This window comes from Perissodus microlepis, chromosome 16 (assembly GCF_051167445.1).
Source record: "Perissodus microlepis isolate ML-2025 ecotype Zambia chromosome 16, ASM5116744v1, whole genome shotgun sequence".
NCBI lineage: Eukaryota > Metazoa > Chordata > Actinopteri > Cichliformes > Cichlidae > Perissodus > Perissodus microlepis.
This window is the reverse complement of record NC_140476.1, coordinates 608319-626617: the sequence shown is the minus strand read 5'-3', so window position 1 is coordinate 626617 and position 18299 is coordinate 608319. Positions and strand designations below refer to the sequence as shown.

Sequence of the window (18299 nt, the reverse complement as noted above, 5' to 3'; positions counted from 1 at the left end):
ATATGCATATGCACATATATATATATATTTAAACATGCCTTTTTAATTTGTCATTTATTAAAATTATAAATATATATTTTAACTCAAAAGTACAGTTTTTAAATTGAATGTTGCTGAAACAACAAAGTAATAAAATAATAAATCTATCTGATGGAGAAATCACATCTTTGGAAAAGAGAGTTTATTACAGAGAAATGTCTCTTTCCAAAATAAAAGCTATACTATACGCTTCTTCTGGGCTATATTCTCAGCAGCATATTAAACATATCAGGTCCCCATAAGGAGAATCCTGTGCTAACGGCTGTCTAAATGACTCGGGTAAAGTTTGTAGCATGCGTGCTTGTTGTTTTTGTCTGCTTCCACTTGTCTTTGCACTAGGATGCTGTCGGAGTAAATGTGCAGTCATATTCGTTGTGTTCCCACTAGTGCTGTCAGCGTTAATCTGAAATGACGTTGACGCCACAACACGGCAAATCTCCATTAACGAGCTACGGCGGATCGCCCCGTGCGTGGGGCTGGACGGCGTCAACACGTTAACAAGCTAACTGCGCTAACGCACTAGTTCCCACAAATTGAGCATTGCGTGGCACATCCGACATATTGTTTTACTTTTGTCCATGACGCGCTTACCTTCAGGGTCATACGTCACATGAAGACCAAAATAGTTCCAAAGGCCAGATCTGAATGAGGGTGGGGGAGGTTCAGTTTGCCATGTTGCAACGAGCTTAGCTTCTGTCTTGCTAGCTTGCGCTGCGCTCAGTGGATCTGCGCTCGACAGTGCAGCCTAGGCTGAGTAGTCGAACGCAGATCCACTGAGCGCTCAACACAGACAGCATCGTCAGAAGGAAAGTTGATAAAATAAATTAAAAATGTTGTATTGTTCGATACATATGCGTACCGAACCGAAAGCACTGTATCGAACGGTTCAATATCGATACGAGCATCGTTGCACCCCTAATATATATATGTATATCCAACTATGATCACCAGCTTTCCAATGTTATTTTTATGTATCTGTTTTGTTTAAAATACAACTTTTTGCATTGCAGATTCTTTATTTTTCTTCTATATGTTTTATCAAGTGATTTAACATCTTTTAAAGGCAAATAGCAGCAGTTTTAAAGTCCGTAAGTCTAACAGAGACCAGAACTCAGGATCCGGTTCGGTGGGTCAATCAGCTCTCTGGCAGCCCAGCAGCCTCCTCAGCTGAGCCCTGATCTCCGTCACATTTAGGCCATACACCACCGGGTTGAACACAGTCGGGATCATCACCTGGAGGATGGAGGTGAGGACGGAGGCTGTGGGCTGACTGCCGGCCTGTAGGCGGCGCTGCAGCACCTCCACCCCGGAGCTCACGCTGTAGTTACAGAAGACGAGCAGGTGCGGCAGGCACGTGCTCAGTGCTTTGCTGCTGAAGCTGCGTGAGCGCCGCAGGCAGACAGACAGGACGGCGCTGTAAGAGAAGAGCACAAAGATGGCGGGCAGCAGGACAGTAGCTACGGTGACCGAGAGGTTGTAGACTTCGCTCAGCACTGTCTCACGACCACCACAGCTCAGACTGACCAGGCTGTAGATGTCGCAGTAGATCCTGCTGAGCTGCGAGCGGCAGAGCGGCAGGCGGCTCGCCAGCAGCACCGCAGTGCCGACCAGCCCGACAGGCAGCAGCCAGCAGAGCAGCAGCAGTGCCAGCACTGTGGCTGGAGACAACACAACGGTGTAGAGCAGCGGGCGGCAGATGGACACATACCGGTCAAAGGACATGGCTGCTAGCAGTAGGAAGCTGGAGGTGCCCAATGAATATAAAAGCCAGGCCTCACACATGCACCCACGCAGGGTCACCTGCACTGAGCGGACCCCTCTCAGCAGGTCCACCAGAAGTTTGGGGTAAAACACCGTGCTGCCCGCCACAGAGTTCATCAGCACAGCCGTCACAAACACAAACATGGGGCGGTGGAGGCTCCGCTGGGAGCAGATCACGTAGACCACCAGGCTGTCGCTGCACAGCATGAACAGGTAGGCGCACAGGAAGAAGAAGAAGAAGAAGAGCCGCTGATTGGACAGCTGCGCCAGGCCGTCCAGGGTCACTGATGTCACCGGGATGGGCAGTGAGGTCACGTTTACCCCTGCTGACATCATCGGGGGAGACACAACAATCTGAGGGAGGTGTCAGCTGACAGAAAGCTCTGGAACAGCTGCACACAAGTTTAAACCATCAAATCAAAAACAGAAGCAGAAAAATATTGTTTCAATATCAGATCATCAATTTACTTATTTGACTCAAAAACATATAAAATGTTACCATTCAAATGATCATTGTTGAAATACTGAAAACTGACACTTAAATCAAAATCATCAGAGTTTAAAATGTGTTTGAATCATTCAGACTGAACTGTTAACATTTTATCATTTACATGATCAGGATCATATAATCATTACAGAGCGAACGATCAACTAAATCAACATTTGATATTGTAATAATAACGTTTACATTTTGAATTTCACATTACTGCTTTTCAAGAAAACATTTAAATCATCAATATTAAAAGATCAACATATAAAATCAGATGCAATGACACAATTACCATCAACACTTCAAGAATTATTTCTCAGATTTTGGATTAGGAATGTCTGAAGAATAAAAATATAAATTATAGACTTTAAAGAAGCAGAGATGCAATCATCAACATTTTAAATTGTAGTGTTTATATTGTTATCATCAGTATTAAAAAGAATATTTAAAACAATAATCCAACTTTAAATGATCAAAAGTAAAATCATTGTTTTTAGGTGTTTAAGTTGTTAGAATTATCAGTGTTTATATTAAAGTCATCATTTAAATGATCAATGTTCAAAATATTCAAATGATCAGTGTTTAAAGTATCAAAGTGATCAAAGGTTAAATTATTAACATTGAAGTTATCAAGGTTTAAGTCCCTGTTTTAATTATGCAAATGTCTAAATGTCTGTTTAAATGTGTAACAATAATGTAAATCCTTGTTTTAATGATTAAACCTTAAATTATGAAAGTTTGTACAGAAACGATCACTTCAGTCATCATTTATATTCTGAGTGTTTAAAGTATCAACATTAAAATGAGGAACAATTAAATTATCAGCATCATTGTTTCACGACTGTTTAAAGTTTAAATTGTGAGTTAAATAATAACGAACAGAAACATTTGGGTCGTTGTCACGTTCAGCTGAACAGAAACAGACACAGGAGCTCCCACACCTGGATCATGTGGGCTGAACCCTGAGAGCTGTTTTTATCATCCTCTCGCCTCAGTGGAGCTCATTAACTCAGCCTTATCTTCATCGTCCCCATCGTCCTCCTCAGCATCAAATATCTGATACTTGTCATTCACTGAGGCTGTAAACATGTTACACTTAGTTTGCCAGAGAGTTTCATGTTAAGCAGAAAAGAAAAAAAAACATCTGAAACACAAAAACCATCACAAATCTCAGACATTTCACAGAAATATCAGATGTAAATTATAGTCAGTTATTTTTCAAACAATAAGAAGTAAAATGAAAATATCATACAAATGATCTCTGAATGGATAGACTTCAGGTTTAAATCTGTTTGGAGGTAAAAATCAATCAGAAATTCAAACAAACACGAAACCTTAAACAGTGTATGGATAATTATATAAACGATGGTTGCAACCAACACATCACCCAGCTGTTTTTGTAAAGTGATCATAAACTTTTCACAGACAAGTAGTCACAAAGCACTATACAACAAAACAGAGTAAAACAAGTTGGATTAAAATATAATAGAAAATTAATGTGCCGTTAACAGCCATACAAAAGCACAGAATAATGTAAACAAGCATTTTAATAACAGCAACTATCAGTAAAAGTCTCAACTGAAGACCTGGTTAAGCAAAGTCTCCAGAGTCAGATAAATGTAATTGTAGAGGCAGACTGCTCCATAACCTTGGTGCCACAAACTACGGAGCTCTGTTGCCCTCAGTCTTTACCCTTGTACAAGGAAGAACTAACAAACACTGAACCTGTGATTGGAAACTGTAAGCAGCAGCGTGCTTAGTAAGAAACTTGGATAGAACATCTTGGTCCTGGCTCAGGTGATCTGTAGTAAATCTACTAGAAAGATCTACTAAGACCAAGTGTAGAGAATTTAAGAAAGGAGTACCTGTGCTTGCTAGGGTTACCAGGGCCCCACCCTGGAGCCAGGCCTGGGGAGGGTGCCAAGCCTTAGTCCATGGGGCCTGGCAGAGGACAGCCCGAAAAAAGGATATCGGCCCATCCTGCTTCAGGTCCACCACCCACAGGAGGCAGCATAGGCGGTGCGTTGTGCTGGGTGGCGGCCACTGGTGGACCGATCCCTGGCTACCAAGGCTGGCAATCAGGACATGGAATGTCACCTCTCTGGTGGGGAAGGAGCCTGAGTCTGTGCGTGAGGTTGAGAGGTACCGAGGTACCTAAACGTATAGTGAGGGTGCGCTGGGAACGCCTTGCAGAGGCCCCGGTCCACAAGATCTTCAATGCACAGCTCCACCAGAGCTTCCACATTCTGAGGGAGACTGGGGATATTGAGTCCGAATGGACCATGTTCAGCACCTTCATTGCAGAAGCTGCTGCACTGAGCTGAGGTGAGGTGGTTGGTGCCTGTCATGGTGATAACCCCCGAACCAAATGGTGGACACCAGAGGTGAAGGGAGCCACCGGGCTGAAGAAGGAGTCCTATCGGGCTTGGTTAGACTGTGGGACTTCAGAGGCAGCTGAGAGGTACCAGGCCAAGCTGAACGCATCTCAGGAGGGGAAAGTGGTGTTCTACCTGCCCTGTGTACAGTGCAGGTGAAGCACTGCTGACTTCGACTGAGAAAATTGTCGGGCGGCGGAAGGAATACTTCAAGGACCTCCTTAATCCCACTGGCATGTCTTCTGTGGTGGAAGAGTCTGGGGACGTGAGGGAAGACCCGCCAATCTCTGGGGGCGAGGTCACTGAGGCAGTTAAACAACTGCTTGGTGGCAGAGCCCCTGGGGTGGTTGAGGTCCGCCCTGAGTTCCTGAAGGCTCAGGATGTTATAGGGCTGTCCTGGTTGACACACCTCTGCAATGTTGCGTGGAGATCAGGGGCAGTACCTCTGGATTGGCAGATCGGAATGGTGGTTGCCATCTTTAAGAAAGGGGACTGGAGGGTGTGTTCCAACTACAGGGGGATCACACTCCTCAGCCTCCCTCCCTGGGAAAGTCTATACCAGGGTGCTGGAAAGGAGAGTCAGTCTGTTAGTCAAACCTCGGATACAGGAGGAATAATGCAGTTTTCGTCCTGGTCGTGGAACAATGGACCAGCTCTTCATCCTCTCGAGGATACTTGAGCTTCATGGGAGTTTTCTGAACCAATCTTACATGTGTTTTGTGGACTCGGAGAAGACATTCGACTGTGTCCCTGAGAGATGTTCTGGGAGTATACGGTGTCTGGCCCATTGCTACGGGGGATACGATCCTTATACAACCGTTGCAAGAGCTTGGTCCGCATAGCCGGCAATAACTCAGACTTGTTCTCGGTGGGTGAGGAAGGAAAAACAGGGGGCCAGAAAGTCCAAAACACAGTTCTAGGGTTCAGCCTAGTCATGGGGAAAGCACAGGGAACCGGACACTTTAGGGGCCAGCCAGGATGCCAGTGACATAGACACAGCACCTCAATGGACAGGTCAAGAGACCAGCAAGCTAGACCCTCTAGCGACTTGCCTGGAGGTTGGTGTTGGCAAAGGTTACAGGAGACTGATGATGATGATGGCAATAAAGACCTTCTGGTGGCATGACCAGCGAGAGATGGCAGAGCGCCTAAGGAGGCCAGACAGGATGCCGCAGCAGTGAGTGGGGTTCTTCAGGAGGTTTGGGAGGTTGGTGACAGATTTGGCCCCTCAGGATGCATGTCAGGATGCAGGCAACGGCATCAAGGGAGGAGACCCTCTGGATGCTTGGATTGAAACTGTTGTAGGTGGAGGTGACAGGACACCACTGGTGGCTTAGCTGGGGGTCAATAACATTGATGAGGGCCCTCAGAAGACTTGGCACCAGGCAGGCAACAACAGAGGAGGTGGATGTAAGTCTATGTAGCAGAGGCCCAGAGGTGACACAGGAGCCATTTGCTCTGATTCAGGCAGGGCGGGAGTCACTCGTTCTGGACTTTTTGGATTGGTTTGGATAAATGCATTTATTTGTCGGTTGCAGTTGTCTGCAACTGAGATGACAAACCTTGCTGACCGTACATACAATACACAACTTCACACTGGGGCATCAGGTCAGGCTAGGTAGCAAAAGGAAAAACAATGAAATGTGTAAAACTGAAGGTCAGATCAGGAGAAAAAAGAATTTCTGCTCATAATGATCCTTAAACGGAGTCAGCATGAGGAGAAGACAAAAACTCCAGCACATATCATCACATCATAACACCCTAAAAACACAAGACAAGCAACATACCAAAGGTAGCCGAATGAAAGATGATGGATATGCTGTCTTGTTGAAAATGTCATTTATTGAAAATACTTTTGGCTAGCAGCAGAAAGGCCATAACCCGAAGATGGCTAAAGGCTGACCCTCCAACTCTGGCCCAGTGGTTTGGGATAGTGAAAGACATTTTTGGAATGGAGAGGCTTACCTTTGCCCTTAGACTTGAGCTCGAGAAATTCAAGAAGCTCTGGGAAAATGGATTGTGTATTCCCTTTGTATTGAATAATTAAATTTTACCATGATGTATGTAGATACTAATGTGGAGACTGTGTACGTCTTCCATGCTGACCTAATGTTTTGTATTCTCATACTGTAAATTAATAAATAAAAAGTTATAAAAAAAAGAAAAAAGGATATGCTGTCTTGTTGAGAAGAGGGTGTCAATTGCATTAAGGGACCAGTTGATCAAATCCATAGTTCTTCTTTAGGTTTTAGCTCTGGTGAAGAGGGACCCAAGAGCTCTGGACCCTCTGGTTCAGGCCCAAGCTGCTCAGCAGGGCCCATGGAAATCTCTGGCCTCTCTGCATTCTCGGGACACTGAAGATTCAGGATGCGGAGGCTGGGACTGCTCAGCACACTCAGGGTGCTCTTGGTGCTCAGAGGACTGTGGTTGCTCAGCAGGGCAAGAAATCTCTCTGATGACTGAGGCTGCTTAGCAGATCTCACAGCTGACTCTGACAACTGGGACTGGCAGAGCTACAACATATACCATATACAAACAGTATCTGAGCCATGTACAGCCTAGGGACCCACCTAGAGGTCTGGGGTGGTGCTTCTGCACTTGCAGACTGGGGTGGTGGTTCCCATCTTTAAGATGGGGGACCGGAGTGTTGTCTCCAACTACAGGGCATAGAAATACAAATAAAATTTAATTCAATTAAAATCTACGTTCCTACCCCTCACTTCTGGAGAGGAAAGGTCATCCATAAGTTGAACCTTGGATATAAGAGGAAGAATGCTGTTTTTATCCTGATCACAAAACACTGAACCAGCTCTTTATATTCCCAACCAGTCTACATTTGTTTTTGTAGCCATTTGATCCTTCAGAGTATCCCGTGGGGGGTACCTCACTGTTAAGAGCCATTTGTTCCCTTTATAGTGCTGGACTCCTCCAGAGCTGCCCTGTGTCACTAACTCATAAGTCTTTGTGCATGCGCAATCATCCAGGTAGCATTTTCAGATGAACAGAATCAACTTTCTGGGACTCTGTTCATAGTTTTTAGGCTTTCACTTTGTTGGCCTAAAAATCACACAGCTGCTTTTTGGAGATGATGTATTTCTGCTAGATTCAAGATTCTTTATTTGTCACATGCATAGTTATACGAGTACAACACGCAGTGAAATGTATCCTGATACGCTCCTCGACTGTGCAAAACCAGATAACATTATATACATTAAGCGAATAGGAGGACATTATATAAGTGAATTATGTACTTTAAGTGAATTAAATAAAATAAGTAAATCTAGAAACAATCTAGAATTTCTAAATGAAAAATCTGAAAAATGTACATTGTGCGGGTGGGATGTACTAATAAGTCCTGTCTCTGACACTTATGGATGCTGTGTGTGTGCGAGTGTGTGTGCGTGTGTGAGTGTGTGTGTGTGCATGCATGCGTGTGTGTGAGTGTGAGTGTGTGTGTGTGTGTGCGTGTGTGTGTGTGTGTGGGGGGGTCTCTTCTCCATAGAGAAGAGACCTCAGGACACACTGGAGAGATTTCATCTCCCGGCTGGCCTGGGAACGCCTTGGTGTTCCTATGGATTAGCTGGAAGAGGTGACCGGAACAGGGAACTCTGGGGTCCTTGATTAGGCTGCTGACCCCGTGACCCGTAAAAGGATAAGTGGAAAAATGGATGGATGTATATCCAACTATGATCACCAGCTTTCCAATGTTATTTTTATGTATCTGTTTTGTTTAAAATACAACTTTTTGCATTGCAGATTCTTTATTTTTCTTCTATATGTTTTATCAAGTGATTTAACATCTTTTAAAGGCAAATAGCAGCAGTTTTAAAGTCCGTAAGTCTAACAGAGACCAGAACTCAGGATCTGGTTCGGTGGGTCAATCAGCTCTCTGGCAGCCCAGCAGCCTCCTCAGCTGAGCCCTGATCTCCGTCACATTTAGGCCATACACCACCGGGTTGAACACAGTCGGGATCATCACCTGGAGGATGGAGGTGAGGACGGAGGCTGTGGGCTGACTGCCGGCCTGTAGGCGGCGCTGCAGCACCTCCACCCCGGAGCTCACGCTGTAGTTACAGAAGACGAGCAGGTGCGGCAGGCACGTGCTCAGTGCTTTGCTGCTGAAGCTGCGCGAGCGCCGCAGGCAGACGGACAGGACGGCGCTGTAAGAGAAGAGCACAAAGATGGCGGGCAGCAGGACAGTAGCTACGGTGACCGAGAGGTTGTAGACTTCGCTCAGCAGTGTCTCACGACCACCACAGCTCAGGCTGACCAGGCTGTAGATGTCGCAGTAGATCCTGCTGAGCTGCGAGCGGCAGAACGGCAGGCGGCTCGCCAGCAGCACCGCAGTGCCGACCAGCCCGACAGGCAGCAGCCAGCAGAGCAGCAGCAGTGCCAGCACTGTGGCTGGAGACAACACAGCGGTGTAGAGCAGCGGGCGGCAGATGGACACATACCGGTCAAAGGACATGGCTGCTAGCAGTAGGAAGCTGGAGGTGCCCAATGAATATAAAAGCCAGGCCTCACACATGCACCCACGCAGGGTCACCTGCACTGAGCGGACCCCTCTCAGCAGGTCCACCAGAAGTTTGGGGTAAAACACCGTGCTGCCCGCCACAGAGTTCATCAGCACAGCCGTCACAAACACAAACATGGGGCGGTGGAGGCTCCGCTGGGAGCAGATCACGTAGACCACCAGGCTGTCGCTGCACAGCATGAACAGGTAGGCGCACAGGAAGAAGAAGAAGAAGAAGAGCCGCTGATTGGACAGCTGCGCCAGGCCGTCCAGGGTCACTGATGTCACCGGGATGGGCAGTGAGGTCACGTTTACCCCTGCTGACATCATCGGGGGAGACACAACAATCTGAGGGAGGTGTCAGCTGACAGAAAGCTCTGGAACAGCTGCACACAAGTTTAAACCATCAAATCAAAAACAGAAGCAGAAAAATATTGTTTCAATATCAGATCATCAATTTACTTATTTGACTCAAAAACATATAAAATGTTACCATTCAAATGATCATTGTTGAAATACTGAAAACTGACACTTAAATCAAAATCATCAGAGTTTAAAATGTGTTTGAATCATTCAGACTGAACTGTTAACATTTTATCATTTACATGATCAGGATCATATAATCATTACAGAGCGAACGATCAACTAAATCAACATTTGATATTGTAATAATAACGTTTACATTTTGAATTTCACATTACTGCTTTTCAAGAAAACATTTAAATCATCAATATTAAAAGATCAACATATAAAATCAGATGCAATGACCCAATTACCATCAACACTTCAAGAATTATTTCTCAGATTTTGGATTAGGAATGTCTGAAGAATAAAAATATAAATTATAGACTTTAAAGAAGCAGAGATGCAATCATCAACATTTTAAATTGTAGTGTTTATATTGTTATCATCAGTATTAAAAAGAATATTTAAAACAATAATCCAACTTTAAATGATCAAAAGTAAAATCATTGTTTTTAGGTGTTTAGGTCGTTAGAATTATCAGTGTTTATATTAAAGTCATCATTTAAATGATCAATGTTCAAAATATTCAAATGATCAGTGTTTAAAGTATCAAAGTGATCAAAGGTTAAATTATTAACATTGAAGTTATCAAGGTTTAAGTCCCTGTTTTAATTATGCAAATGTCTAAATGTCTGTTTAAATGTGTAACAATAATGTAAATCCTTGTTTTAATGATTAAACCTTAAATTATGAAAGTTTGTACAGAAACGATCACTTCAGTCATCATTTATATTCTGAGTGTTTAAAGTATCAACATTAAAATGAGGAACAATTAAATTATCAGCATCATTGTTTCACGACTGTTTAAAGTTTAAATTGTGAGTTAAATAATAACGAACAGAAACATTTGGGTCGTTGTCACGTTCAGCTGAACAGAAACAGACACAGGAGCTCCCACACCTGGATCATGTGGGCTGAACCCTGAGAGCTGTTTTTATCATCCTCTCGCCTCAGTGGAGCTCATTAACTCAGCCTTATCTGCAATGATGCAAATAAAGTTTAAAGTTTGGATTGTAAATTTTTGAAGAATCAAAATACAAAGGATAGAATTTTAAGGAGTGTTTGTTAAAATCATCAATCTCTGAATGATCACAGTTTAATCTGGAACAGATGGATCACAGTTATATAAATGATCCATATGTCATTAATGAAAATATGGGCAGAATCATTATCAGGTACAAACTACATGGAGACATCACACAGATACAAGTACCTGCCAGTGCTCAGTAATTCAATTCAGTTTTATTTATACAGCACCAAATCACATCAACATTCGCCTCAGGGCACTTTAAATTGTAAGGTAGACCCCACAATAATACATACAGCGAAAAACCCAACAATCATATCAGAATCAGAATCGTGTTTATTGGCCAAGTATATGTGCAGACACATACAAGGGATTTGGTTCCGGTAGATGGAGGCTCTCAAGCACAGCAATGTAAATCACACACACACGCACACACACACTCACTCACACACACACACACACACACACACACACACTCACTCACACACACACACACACTCACACATACACACACACGTGTCTATATATACCTTACACATGCGTACACATACATGCACAAAGCTGTGTAAACCAACTATAAATAACTAATCTAAACTTATATACATAAAATACAGAAATGAAATGAGGTGGAATGAATACTACAGAATGTACATAAGGTGCAGTTGCAGTCTGGCAGTGGGAGCAGTGTGACAGGTCAACTGTTTAGGGGGGAGATGGCGAGTTGAAAGAAACTGTTCCTGTGTCGGGTGGTCCTGGTCTGCAGGCGTCTGTACCGTCTGCCAGAGGGCAGCAGATCAAAAAGTCTGTGTCCAGGGTGTGATGGGTCTGTGATGATTTTCCCTGCCCGTTTCCTGGTTCTTGAGAGGTACAGATCCTGGATGGAGGGCAGGGGGGCGCCGATGATCCTTTCTGCTGCCCGTACAGTCCGCTGCAGTCTGCTCCTGTCCTGTTCAGTGGCTGCACCATACCAGACTGTGATGGAGGAGCACAGGACAGACTCAATGACCGCAGTGTAGAACTGGATCAGCAGCTCCTGTGGAAGACTGTACTTCCCCAGTTGTCTCAGGAAGTACATCCTCTGCTGGGTCTTTTTGAGGATGGAGTTGATGTTGGTCTCCCACTTCAGGTCCTGGGAGATGGTGGTACCCAGGAACTTGAAGATCTTCACAGTCGACACAGGGCTGTCTGATATGGTGAGGGGGAGCAGAGTTGAGGGATGTCTCCTGAAGTCCACTGTCATCTCTACAGTTTTAAGAGTGTTCAGCTCCAGATTGTGCTGACTGCACCAGAGTACCAGCCGCTCAACTTCCTGCCGGTATGCAGACTCATCACCATCCTGAATGAGGCCAATGACGGTGGTGTCATCTGCAAACCTTAGGAGTTTAACAGCCGAGTTCTTGGAGGTGCAGTCGTTAGTGTAGAGGGAGAACAGTAGTGGTGAGAGGACACATCCTTGAGGGGCACCGATACTGGGGGACCGAGTTTCAGAGGTGATCTCCCCCAGCCTCACTTGTTGCTTTCTATCTGTCAGGAAGCTGGTGACACGCTGAGCTGGGAGAGTTTGGAGGAGAGAAGTTCAGGCACAATGGTGTTAAAAGCCGAACTAAAGTCCACAAACAGGACCCTGGCATAAGTTCCCGGGCGGTCAAGGTGTTGCAGGATGTAATGCAGCCCCATGTTCACTGCATCATCCACTGACCTGTTTGCCCGGTAGGCAAACTGCAGAGGGTCCAGCTGGTGGCCTGTAATGTCTTTCGGATGGGCTAACACCAGTCGTTCGAAGGATTTCATGACCACAGACGTCAAGGCGACAGGTCTGTAGTCATTCAGTCCTGTGATGGTGGGTTTCTTGGGAACAGGGATGATGGTGGAGCGTTTGAAGCAGGAGGGAACTTCACACAGCTCCAGGGATCTGTTGAAGATGTGAGTAAAGATGGGAGCCAGCTGTTCAGCACAGGTTTTGAGGCAGGAGGGTGAGACGCCGTCTGGTCTGGGGGCTTTCCTAGGCTTCTGTTTCTGGAATAGTCGGCTCACATCCTCAGTGTGTATTCTGAGTTTCAGGGAGGAGGAAAAGGGGGTGAGAGGTGTGGTGGAGGTCGTTGAGTCTGGATTGGGGAGGGTGGGGGTGGTCGTTGAGTCTTGATTGGGAAGGGTGGTGGTGGTCGTTGGGTCTGGATTGGGGAGGGTGGTGGTGGTCGTTGGGTCTGGATTGGGAAGGGTGGGGGTGGTCGTTGAGTCTTGATTGGGAAGGGTGCTGGTGGTCGTTGGGTCTGGATTGGAGAGGGTGGTGGTGGTCGTTGGGTCTGGATTGGGGAGGGTGGGGGTGGTCGTTGAGTCTTGATTGGGAAGGGTGGTGGTGGTCATTGGGTCTGGATTGGAGAGGGTGGTGGTGGTCGTGGGGTCTGGATTGGGGAGGGTGGGGGTGGTCGTTGAGTCTTGATTGAGAAGGGTGGTGGTGGTCGTTGGGTCTGGATTGGGGAGGGTGGGGGTGGTCGTTGAGTCTTGATTGGGGAGGGTGGTGGTGGTCGTTGGGTCTGGATTGGAGAGGGTGGTGGTGGTCGTTGGGTCTGGATTGGGGAGGGTGGGGGTGGTCGTTGAGTCTTGATTGGGAAGGGTGGTGGTGGTCGTTGGGTCTGGATTGGAGAGGGTGGTGGAGGTCGTTGGGTCTGGATTGGGGAGGGTGGGGGTGGTCATTTAGTCTTGATTGGGGAGGGTGGGGGTGGTCGTTGAGACTGGATTGGGGAGGGTGGGGGTGGTCGTTGAGTCTTGATTGGGAAGGGTGGTGGTGGTCGTTGGGTCTGGATTGGAGAGGGTGGTGGTGGTCGTTGGGTCTGGATTGGGGAGGGTGGGGGTGGTCGTTGGGTCTGGATTGGGGAGGGTGGGGGTGGTCGTTGAGTCTTGATTGGGAAGGTTGGTGGTGGTCGTTGGGTCTGGATTGGGGAGGGTGGTGATGGTCGTTGGGTCTGGATTGGGGAGGGTGGTGGTGGTCGTTGGGTCTGGATTGGGGAGGGTGGGGGTGGTCGTTGAGTCTTGATTGAAGAGGGTGGTGGTGGTCGTTGGGTCTGGATTGGGAAGGGTGGGGGTGGTCGTTGAGTCTTGATTGGGAAGGGTGGTGGTGGTCGTTGAGTCTGGATTGGAGAGGGTGGTGGTGGTCGTGGGGTCTGGATTGGGGAGGGTGGGGGTGGTCGTTGAGTCTTGATTGGGAAGGGTGGTGGTGGTCGTGGGGTCTGGATTGGGGAGGGTGGGGGTGGTCGTTGAGTCTTGATTGGGAAGGGTGGTGGTGGTCGTTGGGTCTGGATTGGAGAGGGTGGGGGTGGTCGTTGGGTCTGGATTGGGGAGGGTGGGGGTGGTCGTTGAGTCTTGATTGGGGAGGGGGAGGGTGAAGGGGGGAGAGGTGGAAGGTGTGTTGGGGGTCAGTGTCTGAAGCAATGTCTCTGGGGAGGGGATGATTCAATGCAGAGAGGTCTGTTAACACATAGTGAGTGAAGAAGAAACACCCAATGCATCATGGGAATCAGCAGCCTACACCTATTGCAGCATAAGGGAGGGTCCAGCCCTAACTATATGCTTTAGCAAAAAGGAAAGTTTGAAGCCTGATCTTAAAAGTAGAGATAGTGTCTGTCTCCCCTTCACTAAACTGGAGCTCAGCCTTCTTGGACAGTCTGCTCGTACAGTGACCTTCAGGTAAAGCTAGCAGTCAGCTAGCAGCTACATCCACCTGTGAGTCAAAGAGACCACTCTCCTATTAATGCAAACTGTAAGTCTTAATACTATTTAAACAGGTGAGTTATAAAACTGTAAAGCTGCTGTGAAAGTGAAACTTATCTACACAGACCAAACAGTTTGTGTATCAGGCTGTAAAAATGTTTAGTTCTCCTGTAAAATTTTAACATGGGAGTCTATGGGGACTGATTCACTGCTGCCTCTGGTGGACGTCAGAGGAACTGCAGTTGATGCTTTTTCCTGTGCAATAGACTACTTGCACAATCACTTCCATGTTCTACTGGTCCTGCACAACTGTTTCTGGTGTGGTTAAACAATGGCGACGTTGTCCACCTGCTGCCGACAAGAGTTCCCAAAATTGAACATCACTGATCTTCATTAGATTAACAGGGTGACGACAACCCCCACCAGAAAATTAGATAAAGCATTTAAATTATGTGCTGCATCACACTGTGTATACACAACTATGAAGGTAAGAAAATGGAAATTACCTGACAAAGTAACGTTATGTTACTCCTCTACACAGCAAAGCCGGCATGTCCAAATTAACACTGTCGGATTTGATTTCAACACTATTAAAGTGTCTATATGGGTCCACACCAGAGAGTGTTAATTTAACTCTTTTTGGAGAGTTGGTACGTTAACTCTGATTTAGTGTTAAACACCAAATCTGTCTGGAGTTGATAATTTAACACTTGGTGTTAAGAGTTTATATATTAACTCTCAAAGAGTATTTTAGTTTAACTACATAACAGTTATCTTCTAATTAATTCTAAAAAGCGGGAATTTTCCTGTTCTGAACTTCTAGAAATTTCTTTTGGAAATAAACATTTACTAAAAAGACAATGGTTTTTGAAAAACATTTATTCTGAACTGTGCACCACAATTTCAAAACATTTTCTGAAAGATGTAACAGTGTACATGTTCTCACTTTCATTAGAATTTTGTTTATCAAAAGGTCTGGCATAGGTGAGCTGGTAAATGCAAATAACAGCATTCTCATCACTTATTTCTTCAATACATTATGCTTGTCCTTCATTCATCACTTTGTGGAACTTCAACGCACTTCTGCTCTCCCCCATATTCCATCTTCACGAGCATATCCTTTGTGGAGATTGAATAAAAATTAGTTGACACTAATTAATGGCACAAATAATCCAGTAATCAATTGCAGCAAAGTAAAAAAAAGGAATCCTTTTTGAGCCATTACTTGTGTAAAGTATTTTCCCAAAAGACAAGGACACAGGCAACAGGTAATACTGAACTAAATGTAAAACCTCAACCTTTTTCATGTTTACCTAAACCGTGTGCACAAAACTCTGGAGGGTTCTAAATGCTAACGTAGACCCCAGTCAGGACGTCTGCTACTGCTGTTTGCTCGTTTTTTTTTTCATGGGAGATCGTTTTCAGGCTTCAAGTAGCACCATTATACCAACATTTCACATTCTAGACATTGTTTTAGGTGTATTTGACCAAAAGTTTGACTGAAAATTCACATGCAAGCTTTTTTTCAAGGCTGTGGTATTTGCCCGCAAACAATACCTTTCAGCTAGCTAAAACAGAATATTATGCTATCACCGAGCAACATGGCTAATGCCTTTCACACAGCTTTGTCTCAACTCCAAAGAGCCACAGAAGTAAAAGCTAATAATAATAATAATTGAAACAATCTTTGAAAAAATGACTTACCAAGCATGGCAAACAACTCAAATATGTAGAGCAAAATGTTCTGAAACGGCTTCACTTCAGCTTCGATTGGAGCCTATGGTGCTGGGGGCGGAGTCTGTGAATTTACTCTACTGGTGTCATAGCCCCTGTAGGAGTTCAGAGTTAAGAGATCAAGAGTTAATGTTTCCATTGTAACACCTCCAGATTTGACATAGAAACTCTAATTTTTAACACTCGGTTTTAACTACTATCATTTTACACCTCAGAGTTACATTAAAAGAATGTGACTCTACTTAGAGTAAAATTAACTCTACTTTTGCAAGAAGACTACTAACACCAAAACATTTAACACTTTTGAATTTGCTGTGTATGTACTTATATTACATATTTTCTTAAACAGTGTTTTATGTTGTCCTGAACTATAGCTGGACTTTTCTTAACTAATGTCACTCTTGTTGTTAGACACCTTTAAAGTAGCATTAGTTAGTTTTCTTTTGAGATTGGTTGACATGATAATACAATAATGTAATAATGCGGCTCACTGTGGACTGGTGTATGTTGAATCAATGTGCCAGATCCTGCTCCTTCAAACTAACTGACAGGAAAACCAGGAGAAGAAAGAACTTGGCTGTTGGCTGATTGGCTGTAGCAGCTGCCTCTGGAAGGTTAAAACAAAGGGAAAATGTTACTCTTAATCTAGGAACTAGTAACATTATGCTACTTTCCCTAAATGTTTTGTAATGGTTATGCATACCATACTGTACCATGGGCTAAACAATGAGCTAATGTAGTACACAGGTGTATGTATGTAAATGATGATGAGGAGGTTTCTTCCTGTTAAAAGGGAGTTTTTCCTTCCCACTGTCGCCAAAGTGCTGCTCATAGGGGGTCATATGATTGTTGGGTTTTTCTCTGTTTTCTTTGTATTTTTGTAGGGTTACAAGACCTTACAATGATTTGGTGCTATATAAGTAAAATTAAATTTAATTGAATCTTTTAAAGGCCCATGGTCCTTCAATCGTGCCTCTAAAAATATGAACAATAAAAAATACTAACTCTGAAAGTAATTTGAGCTAAACTGATGGTGAAAAATTTTAAACCAAAGCTATGTTGAAATAAGGAATAAAACACTTCGGGAACTAAGCAAACTCAAAGTTAACCTAAATTTAACATTAAAATGTGAGAAATGCAAATGTGTCTGAAAAAGTTCAGATTTATTCTGTGGCTTCGTCAGCGTAAGGCTACGTTCACACTGCAGGCGAAAGCGCATCAAATCCGATTTTTTTGACCCTGTGCGACCCATATCCGATCATGGTGTGACAGTGTGAACGGCACAAATCCGATATTTTCAAATCCAATCTGGGTCACTTATTTACATTATTATGTAAATAACAAAATAACTTCAAGCAAAAATTGGGAAACGTAAAGTCCGAAGTCTTTATATTAAGGGCCATCAGTCAAACAATACTGTTTGCTCTGGGTCTAAACAGAGCGCGTTGTGTGTGACGTCTTCTTTTGCGCATGCGGCCGCTTTGAGCGTTCACACTAGAGCGCGTTTGCTGTCGCATTTTATTTGTAGTGTGAACAAGCAGACAAAAAAATCGGATTTGATCAAAAAATCGGAATTGAGCATTAAGACCTGCAGAGTGAACGTAGCCTAAGGGAACAGCTGGAGTCATCGTCAGCTCAGAACACTGAGCACAAAACAAAGTCAACGAACATCTGCTGAACTTTATCAGTTTGAGTTTAAACTACAATAGACGGTGTGCGTGCGTGCGTGTGTGTGTGTTTTGGCTGCTGGTCAGTGTTTGTCACAGTTAATGAGGTCACCTGAGAGCACCTGGTTAATGGCCTCTCATTAGGAGCAGCAGCTCGTTAGTCCGTCTCTCAGGACAAACTGCAGCACAAACACTGTTACATCATCATCTGATGTTTATACCTCTTTGACCTCTGACCTTCCCTCTCCTGGGCTCACAGGTACACACGGCAAGTGGATCCATTCAATACAAAAACAAACAGCATTTTTTCATCTAATACTTTATTGTTTCGTGATCATGTTTGACAGTAATAAATGATACAAATCGATTTTGTGTCTGATCTTGTATCTGAGGAACATCTCTGTAGATACAGATCTCTATCTGTCTTCATAGAGATGTCTGACATGTTGTCCACAGCTCC

At 44.6% G+C, this 18299-nt stretch overlaps 2 protein-coding genes across 2 annotated transcripts; both read right to left on the bottom strand.

Moving 5' to 3' along the window:
* Positions 1–1149: 1149 nt before the first annotated feature.
* LOC146370130 (olfactory receptor 10J5-like) lies at positions 1150–2136 on the bottom strand. The gene has a single exon (XM_084954632.1). It carries the CDS (start codon positions 2134–2136, stop codon positions 1171–1173), a length of 966 nt encoding a protein of 321 aa, XP_084810758.1. The 3' UTR covers positions 1150–1170.
* Positions 2137–8542: 6406 nt separating this feature from the next.
* LOC146370129 (olfactory receptor 10J5-like) lies at positions 8543–9508 on the bottom strand. The gene has a single exon (XM_084909034.1). The coding sequence runs from the start codon at positions 9506–9508 to the stop codon at positions 8543–8545; it is 966 nt and encodes a 321-aa protein (XP_084765160.1).
* Positions 9509–18299: the final 8791 nt, after the last annotated feature.